This window comes from Pelodiscus sinensis, chromosome 29 (assembly GCF_052426305.1).
Source record: "Pelodiscus sinensis isolate ZL-2025 chromosome 29, ASM5242630v1, whole genome shotgun sequence".
Classification (NCBI taxonomy): domain Eukaryota; kingdom Metazoa; phylum Chordata; order Testudines; family Trionychidae; genus Pelodiscus; species Pelodiscus sinensis.
The window spans coordinates 6,980,404-6,997,505 of record NC_143080.1 but is presented as its reverse complement, the minus strand read 5'-3'; the positions used below and the strand labels follow the sequence as shown (position 1 = coordinate 6,997,505).

At 44.9% G+C, this 17,102-nt stretch overlaps 1 protein-coding gene across 6 annotated transcripts in view; it reads right to left on the bottom strand.

The window, feature by feature from the left end:
* ATP6V0A1 (ATPase H+ transporting V0 subunit a1) overlaps positions 1 to 17,102 on the bottom strand; it is a 53,217-nt gene that overhangs the window by 28,003 nt on the left and 8,112 nt on the right. For 4 of the 6 annotated variants that reach the window (XM_075911423.2, XM_025179732.3, XM_006113124.5 and 1 more), the window contains exons 6-11: positions 10,983 to 11,086; positions 9,011 to 9,137; positions 7,139 to 7,221; positions 6,273 to 6,366; positions 4,312 to 4,524; positions 2,840 to 2,990 (exon numbers count right to left, since the gene is read on the bottom strand). In XM_075911423.2, coding sequence (XP_075767538.1) covers positions 2,840 to 2,990; positions 4,312 to 4,524; positions 6,273 to 6,366; positions 7,139 to 7,221; positions 9,011 to 9,137; positions 10,983 to 11,086 — 772 coding nt within the window. The remainder of the gene's footprint in view (positions 1 to 2,839; positions 2,991 to 4,311; positions 4,525 to 6,272; positions 6,367 to 7,138; positions 7,222 to 9,010; positions 9,138 to 10,982; positions 11,087 to 17,102) is intronic. The other 2 variants (XM_075911424.2, XM_006113126.5) reach the window with 2 other exon arrangements.

Genomic DNA, 17,102 nt, shown 5'->3' with positions numbered 1-17,102 from the left:
GCAGTACAATTCAGACATTCATTCACAGCAACCTTCAGTGGAGATGCTGAAAAACTATATAGCGCTAACATGAGACTTATCAAAGTAGCTCTGTTCATGTGTGGAAATAAGTTTCTGGAGACTTAAATGAAAAGGCAAGATCTGTATAACTTCTCTGAAGTTGGCAATTGTTATCTAACCTCCCATGCTCTTCGAGTCTCAGATTTGTGCCCATGCTGACTTCTTCCTCTCTCCCACCACAGCCATTACTTTTCACCTTCATCTCCCCAGTGGATACACCACTGTCAAGACATTGAGAAATAAGACTGAAGACAGGCACCGATCCCTAGCCTGGGCTGTCCAACAGAGATGACTATGTATGACCTCAATCATCTCTCCTCCATCTACGGTAAAAAAACGCTTTTCTACTCTCTAGTCTCATTTTGCAGCATTTTACTTCTTTAAACCTGGCATGTTAACTTCTTAAAAAATAAAATAAAAATACTCGTGCTACTTCTAAGCGACCATGGCAACTGATCACAACTGCTGCCAGTATATCAAGGGTGGGGAACCTATGGCCCAGGGGCTGGATGTGGTCCCTGGTTTGCCTGGATCGAGCCCTAGAGACTCAGGGCTCCCCTCCTAGCATTGGGGAGCCCATGCTGGCACTCTAGTCCCCTGCCACCCCTCTACAGGGCTGGAGCACAAAATCTACTAGCCTGGGCCCTCGAGGTTCTGGGGTACGAGGGGAATAGGTTTGGAGTTTTCTTCCCCCTTTTTTGCTTCTCACTTGTGTGCAGTCCCTAACTGATTTTTCTGTGGGCCAGGGGCCCCCAACCCAAAAAAGATTCCCCACCCCTGCAGTGCACAGAAGCTACAAAGTAGACAAATCTTTTAATATAAACACAAAATAGGACTACAAGGGGACAAGAGGAATTTATTCATTCACACCTTTAAATTTAGAAGTTGCAACAGATTACTTTTTGGGAGCACCTCTATTGGGAAAGCACATTTAAAAGGATTAAAACATGATTTTTAAATGCTCCCAGTAGCGCTACCAGCCACTTCCAAAATCCAAGCACCTATTTATACTCGATTGTGTCTGATAGTTATGTGCAGGTTTCACGGAAAGAGCAGGTTAGACAGACACCTGCCAGATAGTCTAGGTCAGGGCTACTCAACTTTGGAAGTCCTGGGGGCCACAATGATACTCACAGCACATGTTGAGGGCCACAACTTAAGTGTGGTTGCATATACAGGCAAATATATATGCAAATAGCTTCTTTCACACTGATGGGCATGAATACAAAAATTAAGGCAAGGCTACACAACAGACAGGCCCCATGTAAGTCAGCTCTGCTGATATTAATAAAATGCAATATTTATCTGATTTCCACCCATACAAAAGCACTTTTAATGAGCAATGACAGGCCAAGAATTTAGCTACTAAAACGCATCTCAACAGAAGAGCATTATATTGACTACTTTTTTGTTTTGGCTCCCACCCGCAGGTCTCATGTGGCCCACAGGCCACGTGTTGAATAGCCCTGGTCTAGATAATGCTTAGTCCCTCCTTGAGAACAGGGGACTGGACTAGATGACCTCCGGAGGTCCTTTCAGTCCTAGGATTCTATATCTTATGACCAGCTGCTATTATATTCTGATCCACTAAATCCACACCTGCCTTGAGTTGACATTTTATGGCCCAGTTCTCTTGTAAAAGGACCTACCTGCATAAAGCCGACGACCATCAGGACAATTTAGCTTGAAAATCACAGCTCAAAGGGAGAAGTGATGCTATTCATTCCATAGCATGCAATGTTTTTTGATAATACTGATCTCTCGGAGCACTTCTGCGTTTACCACTCCAAGAAATGCATTTTACAACTGATGGGAAGCCCTTCTTGCTTTGAAATCACCCTTCTTTGGTTCAGTATCCAGAAAATAGCTCTTTGCAGATGAGAGTTTATCCTTAAGACAACTTTAAATAGAACAGGGTAGCTTCTGCATCTCCTAAAACATTGTCCCTCAGTCAACAGACACCGATTTGCCATCAAGACATTTTCTGAAGACTTTATGAAAGATCACACTCCCCTTACCCAACACCACTTGCAACATGCTGCAAAGGGAAGTGGTGCAGCATAACCATCAACATTTGCAAAGCTAAAGGTTCCTACAATTCACACTTCCTATAAAGACACACAGTAACTGCACAGGAGTCAGCTAAGGCCAACTGGTCAGCGTGACTACAGCCCAGCAAATATCCACATCAGTGGATATGGATATCTGCAGCTCATTTTTGCGGATACAGATGCAGAAACAAATATAAGTTTCGTCTTCATGCAGGGCTCTATGCATGAAGAACTTTGGGAAACTTTACAGTTAAGCAGGCAGTAATTTTAGGGGGGAATTTAAGCACAAGAAAGAATTTCATACTACTTAGGGGTTATTACAACTGATCTAAGGAGATCTAAAAAAATAGTAAAACATGAACATAATGTAACCAGAGTGTATGCTAATAAGTCAAAGGGTCAGATATAATTTCTTGAGCAATGAAATGCAGGTCCTACTTTCCTCTTCAGCCCTTTTGGGCTAAGATCCTGATTACTCATGCAAAGTACCTGTCATTTGCAAGGAAGGTGCCAAGGATTTAACATACCCATTAGCCTACATATTTCCACCCATTAGCCTACATATTTCCAAAGTCAGATAGCAATAATGTCTCTTACAATTCACAGTAACAGCAGAATACACTTGCTCAGATAGCTGGGTCAATCTTGTGCAAGGACTATGAACATTAAGAGAGCAAGGCCATTTACTCAGCAGCTCAAAGGGACAAACAGACAGGTTGTGTGGTTACCTGGATTTATCTCTCGGTAGGTTCCAATGCCATAGGCGTCTACTATATTCTGAAAGCCAGAAGTGAACTTGTTGGTTTTGTTATAAGTTGGCGGGGTCTGATTGGTTTGCATCCTGTTCAGAATGGATGGAACAGTGGACCCGCTGTGCTCCTGTTTTAAAAACAGACAAACTGGGGTTAGAAACGCTTCATTCCCTAGACCAGCAGGGTACAGAAGGGCAGGTTTGCCCCTTGTTGGCATCAGGAAAACTGCAGGGAACTGGCAAGAATCATCCAGGGCCTAGTCCTCAAGAAGTTCAGGGCCCAAAAGTATGTTGGAGTTTTGCAGGAGGGGAAGTCCTATAGATCACCAAGGAGCTCAGCAGCCGATGGGGAAGGGAGGTTTCATTAAAACACTGACAACAGGAATTGTGTCTCAATGGCAGATTTTGAATCTCTGAGGAGAGCCGTGTCTGCCGTCCCAGATCCTAGCAGCCAAGCATTTCTGGAGACCAGCTGGTGGGCGTGCTCATTGGCTGGGCTTGCCAACTTGCAGAGCTCTAATCCCCACAGTCCAATGAGCAGAGGCAACCCAAGCTGCAAGCAGCTCAGCAGACTTGCCAAATCCCAGGAAAAAGTGCAGCTATTGTTCTGGACAAGTTACCTCGAGGGATGTGAAAGGTTAACCGGTTAGTCTCACCCTAAACAAGTAACGCTTACCCCTTCCGGTTAACTGCAAGGGCTGGAGCAGCTCCCTGCCTGTCCTAGGCACAGAGCTGCTCCAGCCCCATGGAGCTCACTACATGCACATCTCTGGTAACTGTAGTGTTACAGATTAAATAAGTAAAAAGTGTCCTCTAAGGTGGTCACCATTTTTAGGCACAGCCTAAGACAGGGGCGGGCAAAAGGGCCTCTGCGGGCCAGATGTGGCCCAAGCGGGGTGACCTGGCCTGCGGAGGCCCTGCTGCTCCCCTGCCCCAAGGCCAATTAGAGCCTGGGGGAGGGAGAAGTGCACAAAGTTTCCTCTGCCCTGCCAGAAGCACATCACACTTTGAAGTGCTGCACGCTCCTAGCAGGGCAGGAGGAAACTTCAACACACTCCCCTGCTCCTCAAGCCCTAATTGGCCTCTTCCCACCCTGCTAAGGGCCTGGGTGCTTAGTGGGAAGGGGCAGGGCAAAGGGGCTCCCCCACCCCCCAGAACAATCATGGTCTGTGGGTGGGGAAGCCCGAAAACATCCTGGCCCCGCCCCTTCTGTTTTAGGCCCTGACCCTTCCGGGATGGCCCAGGGCTACTTCAAAGATTTCTGAAGTGCCCCCTCCCCTCCCCGCCAAAAATTATTGCCCATCCTGGCCTAAGAAATGCCTTTCAAACATCACAGTCCATCCTGGCTCCTCCAGCACAATGATTAGTCAGGGGTCAGCCCACTGAGACTTGTGCGGGAGGCAAGGGTGAACGACAACAGCTGCAGTTCCAGCGCGAGGAGATACTCACCGTGCCCCTTCGGAGAGCAAACTGGATGGAATCGAGGTCAGTCACGGGGCACCAGACCTCAGCAATCAAACACTTCTGGGTCACATCGATGTTGCACAGGTTCAGGGTATGGTAGATGGCCTTCATCTTCCGCACTTTGATGAACCAGACGCGGATATTTTTAGCAGCGGCCTGCAGGACCCTCTGGCGATGATCCTCTGTTTGGTTCAGCACCTTGCATGGAAAAGCGGGACAGACAGCAGCGTGGTATTCCATTGCAATTGGTATTACGCTGGGGGGGCACAAGACAGTAGCGGCTAGGGGCAGGAGCACATGGACAGGCCTGATTAAGCGGAGGGCTAAGAGCCCAATGCCCCTTCACTGCTGCATCTTTGGAACTTGCACTTTAGTCTCCTCACTCTACAGCAGGGTGGGGAACCTTCTCTCTATTGCGGCCACAAACCCACAGAAAGATATCGGTCAAGGGCCACACCCAGCCCTGCAGTGGGGAGGCAGGAAGCAAGGGAGAGGGGCACAGAGACTCTGGGCTCCCTCTGGGTTCCAGAATGGGGCCAGAAATTAGGAGTTCAATGTGTAGGAGGGGATTCTGGGCACGGGCAGTGGGATGAGGTCTGCAAGGAGGTGCGGGCTCTGGCTGGGGATGAGGGGTTTGGGGTCCCAGAGAGGGTTCAGGGTTGGGAGTTGGGTAGGGGATACAGGCTCCAACTGGGGCAGAGATAAGACAGGAGGCTGGGGTGTGGGAGGAGGCTCAAGGTGTAAGCTCCAGGAAGGAGTATGGGTGCAGGAAGGGGCTCCAATCTCAAGCAGTGAATTGGAGTGCAGGGGAGTTGGGATGCCAGCTCCAACCAAGTGGCGCTTACCTCAAGTGGCAGTGCAGCGGGGCTGAGGTAGGCTCCCTGCCTGCCCCTTGCTCTGACTCTGAACTGTTTCAAGGACTGGCTACCATGTCTGGCCCATGCCTGTAGGTACCACCCCCCCCCCCCGGCCCGGATCCCCTTCTTTGATTGCTAAGCAATTGCTCTAAGCACCTTCATGCTGGAGAGTTGGCATCTATATTAAAACAATGCCTTGCATTCAGTGCCTTCCATTGCAGCATTTGCAGCTGATTCCTCGCCTGACATTTTATTTCCATACATCTCTCCACCCAATCAATCCTTGTCAGCCTTCCTGCAATGCATCTTGCTTCCCTCCCTCTGGATTTAGCTGGGACAGAGTTAGCACCTTCACAGGTTGCAATTCAGCTCTTTGCTCACCATGTATTCAATCATTGCTTGCACTGACCCAGAGCTGCAGTGCAAGAGAGATCAGGTTTTAATACTCCAGCACACCACCAAAGCACACAGACAGGCAGAAAATGAACTAATGCCAGCTCGTTAATCAAACTGTGAACACAGATTTGACCATCATCATCTACCAGACCCTTCATAGCATCACACTTCTAGCTTTGAAGATGCACTCCTCTCTTACTCTCGGTGCATATTCACCCCTTGCCTGATAGTATGAATTTCACTACCAAGGCCAGTATGTACAGATTTGTTCACTCAGCCTCCTGGAAAAACTGAACCTCCCTAACAATGCAGCTGAACGGAACTAAGTAGAGGAAGAAAACTGTTCTCTGATCTTGCAATGTCAAAACTGTTTAATGTCACAGCAGCTTCTCTGCCTCATTTAGCTGCAAACTATCTAAACTTGGCCAATTCGTCTTGGCAAATCCAGCCTTAAGTTCATGTAAGCCACCCCACATTTGGCGTCCCTAGCCTCTGTTTGCCAGAAGCTGGGAATGGGCAACAGGGGATGGAGGAGTTGAGAATTCCCTGTTCTGGCCATTCCCTCTGGGATGCCTGGCACTGGCTGCTCTGGGAAGGCAAGACACTGGGTTAGATAGACCTTTGGTCTAACCCAGTATGACTGCTCTTATGTAGGCTAAAGCAGCTACGATGCCATTTGTTCTGCATGGTTACCATTTGAAGATCATCAATCCTGGTATTGACTCCAGAAGCCATTTCTTTCCTCTCCTGCGGGGTCTCCGGGCAGGGGTAGAGGGAAGCACGGAACCTAAAGGAGATGCAAAGCTCTTCAGTGGAAAACAGATATTGATGAAGCACAGGGAATTAGTTCACCTGAATGGTTTCAGATGAAAAGCCAAACTGACACAATGCTTTGTAAAAGAGCCTTTTAGGATTATGGGCTTTAGTGGGATTTTATCAAAGTCCAGCCCTTGACATTAACATACTGCATTTTGCAGGTGTAAGATTCATTCTGAGCAAGAGAGAAACAACAAAACCAAGAAAAAATATGCTGAGAGGTTAGGCAACACCACAAGTCATAACAGCATCTTCAACTAATAACCAGTGGTGCTTAAAATGAGAGACATTACACCAACATAGCTACCATTCAGAAGCACTGGTCTCCCCAAGCAGAAAATGTGTCATGTTTCCAATGAGAAGAATGCGTGGGAGCGAACGTCAGTATGTGATAGCTGGATTGCTTTCAGATGTGTTTCTGTACCAGCAAAAGCAATTCATCCACTTTAAGGATTAAAAACTGGAGGGTGGCTAATTTGGTTGTCCACTACACATCAGTAACACATACCATGTGATGTTTGTTAGGCTTACTTTGTCACGGTCAACTAAGGATTTCTATTATGCTATTTTTTGCAGCAGCATCATAGATTTTCTGATTAATACAAATGTTAGGAACTATTAATGTGCATATTATGACACTCCATTTGTATTTCAAGATGCATTAGAAATATGAGTGACAGTTTTCAGAAGTACTGAGAAAAAAAATCGAGCACCAGCTGTTTTGAAATCTGATTTCTGCTTACCCTTCACAGATTTTCTTGACTCTATTTTTTAGCTGATCACCTTGGAAAAAAATAATAAACACAGACTTGTGCACGTAGTCACCCTAGAACAAACAAAAACAGATGCAGTATAAGACAGCTATTATAGCACATTACAACACAGTTCCTTATTTTTCCTCTTGCATGTACAAATTCACAGGAAGTTATGTATTGAATCAAGAACATATCCCAACATCATGACAAAAACTTCACTGTGAAAGGAACTTCCCTGTAGCCTCTCTAAGTCTAATGGTCTCTCCTTACCAGACCTAAGTACAGCCTCAATGTCCTGTTTGCTTAACAGATCTATAAAGTCTATGCAAGAATAAAAACTGAAAAATCATGGGGAAATTAGAAGATTTTATTGTTGTATTTAAATTTTTATTTTGGCTGTACTTAGGTGTGTATCACTTTCTCTTCCAACCAGACCAACTCTGGCATAAAGCAGCAAGTACAAGAATGAATGGAAATAAGGTGATGTATGTGGTTTATTTAATCACAGGAATGCCCCGAGCCTAAAAAACCTGGAATTCTCCAGGGAAGTCAACAGCACATTCTTTGTGCAGCTGTTTGGACTTAGATATCTAAACTCCCCTTTCCTGCATTTGTTAATAAGATGTTGTTCTACCTTACATAGGAAATTTAGCTTAACTTTTCTGAGAATAAATTACACTAGGTGTAGCCTCATTGTCCAACATTTCCTTAATTTAAGAATATAGCCTCTGTCAGACAGCTGGTATTCACTTCAGTTACAGCAATCAGTAGAGCAACACAGCAACCAAACTGATAGGGAAAATAGGAAGGAAAAACTGAATGACGTTTCAAATCTTTGTTTCACTGCAGCCCCTTCTTTTGCTAAATTCTTAACTGAAGCTGCCATGGAGTTGCCCAGTTTCCAACGCTTGGGTACTATACATTGGCATATGCCATTACGAAATACAAGTAGTATTCCTCCTAGTTAGAAAGCTTTCTGTTTAAATGGTAAGAAAGAGCAAAAACTAAAAGCTAGTATAAGACCCTGAAGCTCACATTTGGTGACCACCTTCAAAAGATTAAAGGGAAAGACTTTTACAGAATAGTGCAAAAGAGTAACAGACTCCATGTAGAGACTCCCAACTTGGTCATCATTACCACCCAAACAAGGCCAAAGACATTCAGCCTCTGCTGTAGACAGGAATAATACTTACCCAGTACTGCAGATTGGCACGGCACTTTATAAAGAATCCCCACCCCAAAGTAGGGATATAAAAGGTTAACCGGTCACACAGTAAGCATCAGAGTTACCGGAATGCTTACTGGGTAACTGATTGGATGGCCAACTGCACCAGGCTGCGTCAGTCCTGGCTAAGTATAGCTGGCTGTGCCAGAGCAGCCCAGACAGGCCATCAGACAGGACTTCAGCCACTCTGACAGCCTGGGAGAATGGGCGGAAACCCAGGCCTGGCTGCTGTCCTGCCAATGGTTAACTGGTATAATTGTATCATTTAACTGGTTAATAATTTTAATGATTAATTTACATACCAGAACTCTAGTTCCAAGATAGGAGGGGGTGACTAGCACAGGGAGCAGGCAGGGAGGACGACAGCAATGATAGTGCAATCATGCAAGGTGAAAAACTATCAATGCAGGTGAAAAACAACTCTGACCTCAGGGCGTATCAGGGGGAAACCACTTCTCAAGTACAAATGCCTGTGTCATTTCAGGGCATGATACTACAATGCTGGCAGAAATGGAGTGAAGAGACCCACCCCTCACGGAGCTCACTGCAGGATCATGGCCCACGTCTGCTTGTATGTTTGTTATTAATTTGGGATCTCACAATATTTTGCCTCCACACAAAGCAATTCATTTTACCGTCACAGGATCCTCCAGGGGGTTTTCGATTTCAGCCTGACGCAGGAACACGTTCCCTCGACACACTCGCCACAACATGCGCTCAAAGGTGGGGATTCGCTCCCGATTGATCACGCCGGCCACAAATCTGCACAAGGCAGAAAAAAATTGTGAATTAGGATGTTGCCTCTAATAGAATTTGCAGAGCACAGGCACACAAAGAACCTGGGGCCGCAAGAGGTTAATTGGGGGCTAGCTAATCAATCCAGGCCTAAAGTTACAAAATCCAGCTGACCTATTTTGGGTTAGATTTTTAATCAAAATGGGAGACAGAGAGGAAACAGCTGGAACATATCAAAGGCAGTGCCCTCCATCCCTTTTGAAAGCAAGCCTTAACTGACCGTAAATTAAATGCTTAAAAAATAAAAAGCACTTTCCAGTTTGAATGCATTCATTTCCCCTTCAGTCATATGACTTCCATGCCTGTTGCTGTCAGTTTAAATGCCGCGCCTGTCACTTCCATGCCAAGTGCTATACAAGGCAGGAAGGGCAGCGACAGGCCATACAGCTTTCAAAGACCATAAGTTAGGGGCTGGGAAACCTATGGCCCGGATTCGGCCAGCAGTGTGCCTTTATCTGGCTCGCGAGGCTTGGGACTTACTTCCCACAGCAAGGGGGCACCATGGATGAAGTGCTAGCTCGCCCCACTCTGGAAGGAGGGTGTCCCGAGCCTTGCAGGCCTGATCAAAGCAAGTTGCTGGCCGGATCCAGCCCACAAGCTTCTCCTGGGAGGGGAGGAAGCGGCTCTGCATGCTGCAGGGAAGTACTCCATGCAGGCACTGCATCCCCATTGGTTGGGGGGGGGGGGTATCTACAGGAAGTTTCTCTGTAGTGTGCAAACAGTCACACTCTGCCAGCTGCAGCCCCCAGGAATTGTGCTAGATAGGCACCCCAAACCCCTGCCCCAACTGCACCCACCTCCTGTCCAGACTCCCCAACCTGCTCCTGTACCTTCCCTCCTGCCAAAACACATCCCCCAACCTACACCCTGCCCATACCCTACAGCCCCAGCCTGCTCCCCAGCAGCCCCTTCTTGTACAATAAACTTCTCATTTTTAGCCAGACCCCAGAACTTAGCAGGCCCTCCAAAATCCACTAGCCTCAGGTCCTCAGAAGAGTTAATCTGGCCCTGGGGATAAGCCCTGAGCCTCAACACCTGCTCCCTCCCACCACCTCATGGGGCTGGAGTTTGAGTTGGAGTATTTTTTTCCCCCGGCTTCTCAATTAGGAATCAGGTCAATGAGGATTGTGGGTTTTGGGGTATTTTTGTTTCTGTCTTATGGGTTGCTCCCGACTGATTTTTCTGTTGGTTGGTGGCTCCAACCTAAAACAGGTTCCTCACCCCCACCATAGGCACATGTGTCAGAAGACCACTAGTGCAAACTCCTAGGGTCAGCAAAGTGGTACAACAAAAGTGTCTTTGGCTTTTACATGTGTGTCAAAGGTGACTTGGAATCAACTAATGAAAAGGGATACAAAATGAGTAGCCTTGTTTTCAAAGATGACTCTCCTATTGACTAATTTGAAGCTATGAATTTTCAGTGTGTTTCAAAATCAGGTCTCAAACACTTAAGGAAAACAAAAAACAGGACTATGTAGCACTTTAAAGATTAACAAGATGGTTTATTAGGTTATGAGCTTTCGTGGACCAGACCCACTTCCTCAGATCAAACAGTGGAAGAAAATCGTCACAACCATATATACCAAAGGATACAATTAAAAAAATGAACACATATGAAAAGGACAAATCAAATTTCAGAACAGAAGAGGGATGGGGGAGGAGGAGAAGGTAAATGTCTGTGAGCTAATGATATTAGAGGTGATAATTGAGGAAGCTATCTTTGTAATGGGTAAGAAAATTAATGTCTTTGTTTAAACTTAGGCATAAGGTGTAGAATTTAAGCTTAAATTCATGCTTAAAAGTTGCAGTTACCCAAGTCGTAGAGGGGCACCTCTTCCTATCTCACTTGGCTCCAGGAGCGAAGAGGATTCCTCCAGCAGGTCTGGATCCGCCATCTGCTGATGATGCAATTCAGCCTGAATTCACAAATCAATTAATATCTAATGAAACTAGTTAGTGGCATGCAGGGAACGAGGAACCAGGAGACAGTTTGCAGGAGGAGGGGGAAAAAAAAACCCAGAAAAAACAAAACAAAAATGCCCCCAAAAGACAATCACACACACAAAGAAGATGAAACAACAAAGACCAAGGTTCACACAAGGAGGAGAAAAACAAGAGGTAAGTAGAATGGCTCAGCAAAGCTTCAAGAGATTGCAAAAGAAAGCCAACAAGCTTGTGGGATATAGGATTCTGAAGATGGGTGGAAGTTAGATTGCACCCTAAGTTATGTTCCCAAGGAATGCCCTTAACTTTTTGAATATGGCATCATGTGACCCATCATGCTACTATCAGTACTTAGGGAAAAATGGATGAAGAGATGTATAGATAAGTATTAATTTATGTACGGTATGACCACTGCATTCCTGTGCATGGTCTATGTATTAACCAGAGACCATGAGCATTTCAAACAGTTGCCTTTTTACATGGAATGGTGGTCAGGTGACACTCAAATTCACTCACTCAAATTCAGTCCCCTCTGGCCAGATTCAGAAGCCTGCTGCCCAGGCAAGATTTCTGCTGCCCAGGCAAGATTTCTGTAGTAAGTCCAGCTGACTAAAATATAAGGAAAGCCTGCACTTCTGCTGCACCCAAGAACCACGTGCTTTGTGGATCTTTACTCCTCACAACATCCCACTGAGGAGTACAAGCAGTAATAAATTCATTCTGACCTTAGCCTAGTCCCTTCACCTCTCACTGCTTCTAAGTTGACATATGACGTCAGTGGCAAAGCCAGTACAAGTTGAACGTCCCTGGTCCAGCACCTTTGGGACCGACCAGTCCCAAATGAAGGGATTTGCTGGACCAAGGGAAAAGCCCTCTCAGTGGACTCCAAGTCCCCCTTCCCTCCCTATTGCTGGCTACTTACAGCCTGCACCTGGGCCCCACTGCTGCTGGGCTCTGGCACCAGCCCACCTGCTGTTTGGCCAGGGCTGGAGCTCCCCGCTGTTCTGTCAGCTGCCTCCGGGGACAGAGCACAGTGCCCACCGGAGCCCCAGACGCCTCTGCCATGGGCCACTCTCGGCCTTGCCACAAGATCTCCCCATCCCTAGGCTCTGTGGTCCAGTAAAATCCATGGTCCTGCTGTACCACGGATGTTGCCAGACAAGAGAGTTCTGGCTTAGGGAGGTACAACCTGGACTAAAAACCTGTGGTCCTGGCTGCTAGATGCTAGGAATGTAAAATGTTAACTCGTGTTACCTATGAAGCATTTGCCTCACCAGCATGCTTACGGAGTAACTGGTTAAACGGTGCCTCGAGCAGCCCCTGCCCACAGCGCACTGTGCATCAGCAGACCCCCTGGAGTGGCCCCCAACCCTGGGATCCCAGGTAACCATATTGTTTAACTGGTTAACTCTTTAAGTGGGATTTTACACCTTTATTAGATCCTCTTTCAATCCATGATGCTGACTCTTCCCTCCATAAATGCACAATGCCTATAACCTGAAGAATGCATTTTTGAGAGGGAATGTCTTATTTTCTTGTAATATATTCAGCACCTAGGTAAGTATTTATTGTAGTAATGTAAACAGACCTAATACCATTAACTATGCCACTGCCACTAACTCAAAGTAACCCCTGACTTGCTGGCCATCACGGAAAGGGGCCAGCCAAATACAGGATAACTGGCTTCAATACAGGACAAAGAAACTCACTGACTGTGCGCCCTGAGTTGTCACCTACCTTTCCACAATGGAACCCAGGCAGGATATGAAAATGACAACCCACACTTGAGAGGTGGGAGAGGGTGCGTCTGAAAAGAAATCTTTCCTGAACTCCCTCTCCTGTCCTTTAAATAACCCCTCAACTTCACCATGATCAGAAGCTCGTGCCCCAGAAACCAAGACACACTGATTCAAAGCAGCACCACAGCCTATCAGAATAAGGGGGGGGGGGGAACCCTGCAGATGTGTATATATCCCTTACTAGAATGATCAGTAAAAGACTAAACATCATATCACCCCTAGTTGAGCACCCTTCACAAAGCGATCACTCCATACCTGATCTTTCAACACTCATCCTCAAGGGAAACCTGCACCACACCTTCCAAAGACAAGCCTGGGAATGTAAGCCCATTGTTGTTTATCAGGCTCATGAGTTTAACAGGGACAATCGTTTTATGGATTATTATAATCACCTTTTCTGCTGCCCTTAATGGTTCACTTCATTTCAAGTGACCACCTCCAATATTCACTACTCCTTCTGCTTGTTCCACCTTGTACTAAGCTCAGACACACTGCTTCTTTCTGAGTGGCTCGAAAACTTGTTCCTTGAAGCACCAGAAGTCAGCCCAGTACAAGATACTATGTCACCTATCTTCTCTCATATTGAAATGGGAAAACTTTGAAATTACTTGGTTCTAACGAATTTACAGGCTGAAATTCCTGGGAACATAACGTGTAAGTACTTGTGATTCAAGATAGGAAGGATGGTCATACCACATCCTCTCAGAGCATTAACATAATGCATCATTCAGAACTGTCCCAAAATTTCCACCCTGGCAGTTTATAAAATGAAATGGAGAAATTAAGGAACTCCTCTGTGCCAAAAAGAGACCAAATGCTATCCTGAGATATGCATGGGGTTCCCCACTGATTTCAATGGGTGCTCCATGCACACATCTCAAGGTAGAATTTGGACCCTAAAGATGTAAATTGTGTGTACACTACAGCCTTGTAAAAATGTTATGCAAGGTCACCAGTAAGGGCATGAAATCCATTTGCCCAGTCTCAAAATGAAAAAGCCCGAAAAGATTTACTTGACGACCAAAAAAGGTCATTTGTTCTGGGAGAGAAGAATTTTGCCAGACTGATGTACCACACACAGGATACAGCTCAGTTGCCTGCTCATGAACACGTAGCTATAGTTTACAAAAAGTAAAAATAAATGACAAAATTAAGGTAACCAGTAGTGTACTTTTGAAGTGTGATAAAGAAACATTTTCCCTTTTAAGCCAATCCATATCACCATCTTAGGCGTTCAATCCAAAGAAGAGCAAACTGCATGGAAACCTTAACATTTCATAAAAGAATACAACAAAAATAGACAAGTGCCCCCAAGCAACACACACACACACACACACACACACACACACACACACACACACACACACACACACACACACACACACACACACACACCAAACTGAATGACTTTAAATGACCTTTTTTAAAATAAAATGGCAGAATTCTCAGATCTAACAAAATAAGATCAATTCTACCAAAGGGGCTTGTATTGTATTGTATTTGATAGTAAGGTAATATTTTATTGTTGCTGGATTTTTGTAAGGTATGTGTTAGCAAAAATGAGCTGTGACTCATCTAGCCTAACACATTTTATGTTTCAGAATATTTGTCAAGGCAGAAGGATAGTTTCTGGCTTAAACATATCTGGGAAAACCACTCTTGTACTTGTCTATTACCTAGGTCTAGTCAGGAATGCATTTAGTTCTAGTCATGCCATGCTCGGAGATCCTTGAGCCTGTCAGATGATGATCACTTGGTAAATGCCCTGCTCAGATAGTGGCAGTCAATCTTCCAGAGTTTGATTTAGTGGGTCTAGTACAGACCCACTAAATTGAATGCTGAGGGCATCCCCATTAACACCAGTATTCCTCAATTCAAAAGGAGTAAGGGATGTCAATGGGAGCAGACCTGCTACGAAGACGGTGTCAAAGGTTGAATTAAGGTAAGTCGACTCCAGCTACGCAATTAACACAGCTGGACTTACCTGGAAGGTTGAATTAAAATATTTAAGTATAGACAAAGCCTTAGTAATAAAGCCATCTTTTGAAAGGGTCAGTTAATACAACAAGTGTTACTATGAAATGGAGCTGTAGCAGGACTATTCAGACCACTGGGAGTTTGTTCAGAAAAGTAAGAGCTGCTTAAACAGGATGGAGGAAGAAGGAAAAATGGTCATAAGATCCCTTCTGATCATTTTCCACCAGCTTGCAGTGGTCTATCAGAGCATCAGAACTGTAAAGGAGAATTTTCATCTTATTCTGAACAACACCCAGGGATATATTCATGTATACACCTATGTAAATTAGAAAGAATGTGAAGGTCATCAAATAATCATTTAAAGCACATTTTCAGTATCAGTCACATAGGAGTCCCTTGATTTCAGGCCCAACATTAGAGATTTAGCCATCTTCCTTCCCTTGATTAGTGGAAAAAACCCAAAATCTTGAATAAGAAATAAGTTCTGCTCTGCAAGTGCTCTCAACAGGTGTAAGTAAGCACTTCCAATTCAAGCCCCTTCACCTTCATTTTCATAGCAACTAAAAAGGAATCAATTCACCATCTAATTTATTAACCCAGAGCCCAGAGGGGGATGACAGATGCAAAACAAAAACTAAAGAAAGCAAATGGTGAGAGGAGTTAGAGGAAAGGGAGACAGGGGACTGCATGCCATTAACCATTACTTTTCCAGTCTTCTTTACGCTCCCCTATTCTAGGATGCTTAAGGTAAAAGCTTCAGAGAAATCTCTCCAGCTCATACTGCTCTTCATAAGCAAAGACAAGAAGACTGAGAAAAGGATCAACATAATCAGCAACAATATATATTTAAGTTATGTTACGTAACTGACAAGAAATGGCTATATCAGACATGTAATTGTTCTTTTATGACCAATATTCTATTAATTCTCCCTCTCCCACTGCACATTCTAGAAAAACAGTAAAGACTTCAAAGTAACTTCAAGTATGAGCCATTTCTTGTGTAAATAATTATGAATAACCAATAATACAGAGTCTTAAAGTTACAGATGAAAAAATGTCTTCAAGTGTTGAAGGCACTGTGTAAAGATGGCCTTATCAGTGATAAAATAAAAAACCGTGATAACAGCTGGACTGCACAATCTTAAGAGTCTCCCCAAAGGCAGATAATGTCTAGACCTAGTCAATATATATGTGGCATAAAGCTACATACACTGTAAACTTAAGCAGTTAGCCTGAAATGTACATTCCACTGAATTCATTAATACAATGAGTACTTATCCTGAGTAGGGATGTTAACCAATATTTAACTGAATAGTCAAGTAACCTCATGAATTCTTAGCAGTTAGTCAACTATTCCATAGTTCCCAGAGGGCGGGGCCAGCAGCCAATGTGTTCTAGCCTCACTCCCAAGGAGCCCCCTGCCATTCTGCGCTGCTGCTTCTGTATCAGAGGTAGCAGTGTGCGATGCCAGGCAGGATCTGGTCTGCGAGCAGAACCAGTTTAAAGCTCCCCTCGTAGATGAGCTGCCTGTCCTCCTGTGCTGCTGCTTCTGATAAAGAGGCAGCAATCCCTGTCGCGGGGAGGGGGGCACAAGTGTCTGAGCTCCAAGACCCGGTGCGAGCTGGAACTGACCCAGCTCCTAGGTCCCGGACCCATTGCAAACCAGGACTAAGCCAGGCTCCTGACCAGCCTGCTAAAAAAAATTACTGGCGGGGGAGGAGGGAGGGAGGGAAAAGGAGAAATGCATGTAGTCTATAGCATTAACCTATAAGCTTTTGCTTATCAGTTAATCGACTACACTATTACATCCCTAATCCAGAGACCATACGACCAATCATCTATATGCTGCTGTGACATCTGCTAAAGGAGGGATAAATATTGATATTGATTTTGACTGGTTGAGAAAAATGATTCTCAGTTTTTGTTTCAACACCACACGAATTTTGAGCTGATTATATTGAAATATGATGTTAATACTGTACCAGAGGAAAAGCATTAGCTAGGTGTTATTTACTATACACTACTGAAGTATAAAAACCCTGAAGAGGTGTATTAGTAATGATTTTATATAACACTAAGTGCACTTTCTCTATGTTCAATTAGAACAGGCAGACAACAACACTTGTTACTTATTGCAGTCAAGCAACAGATTATCAGGTTGTCACTATTTGTCCAAAAAGACTCAGACAATGGAATCTGCAACTTACAAAGT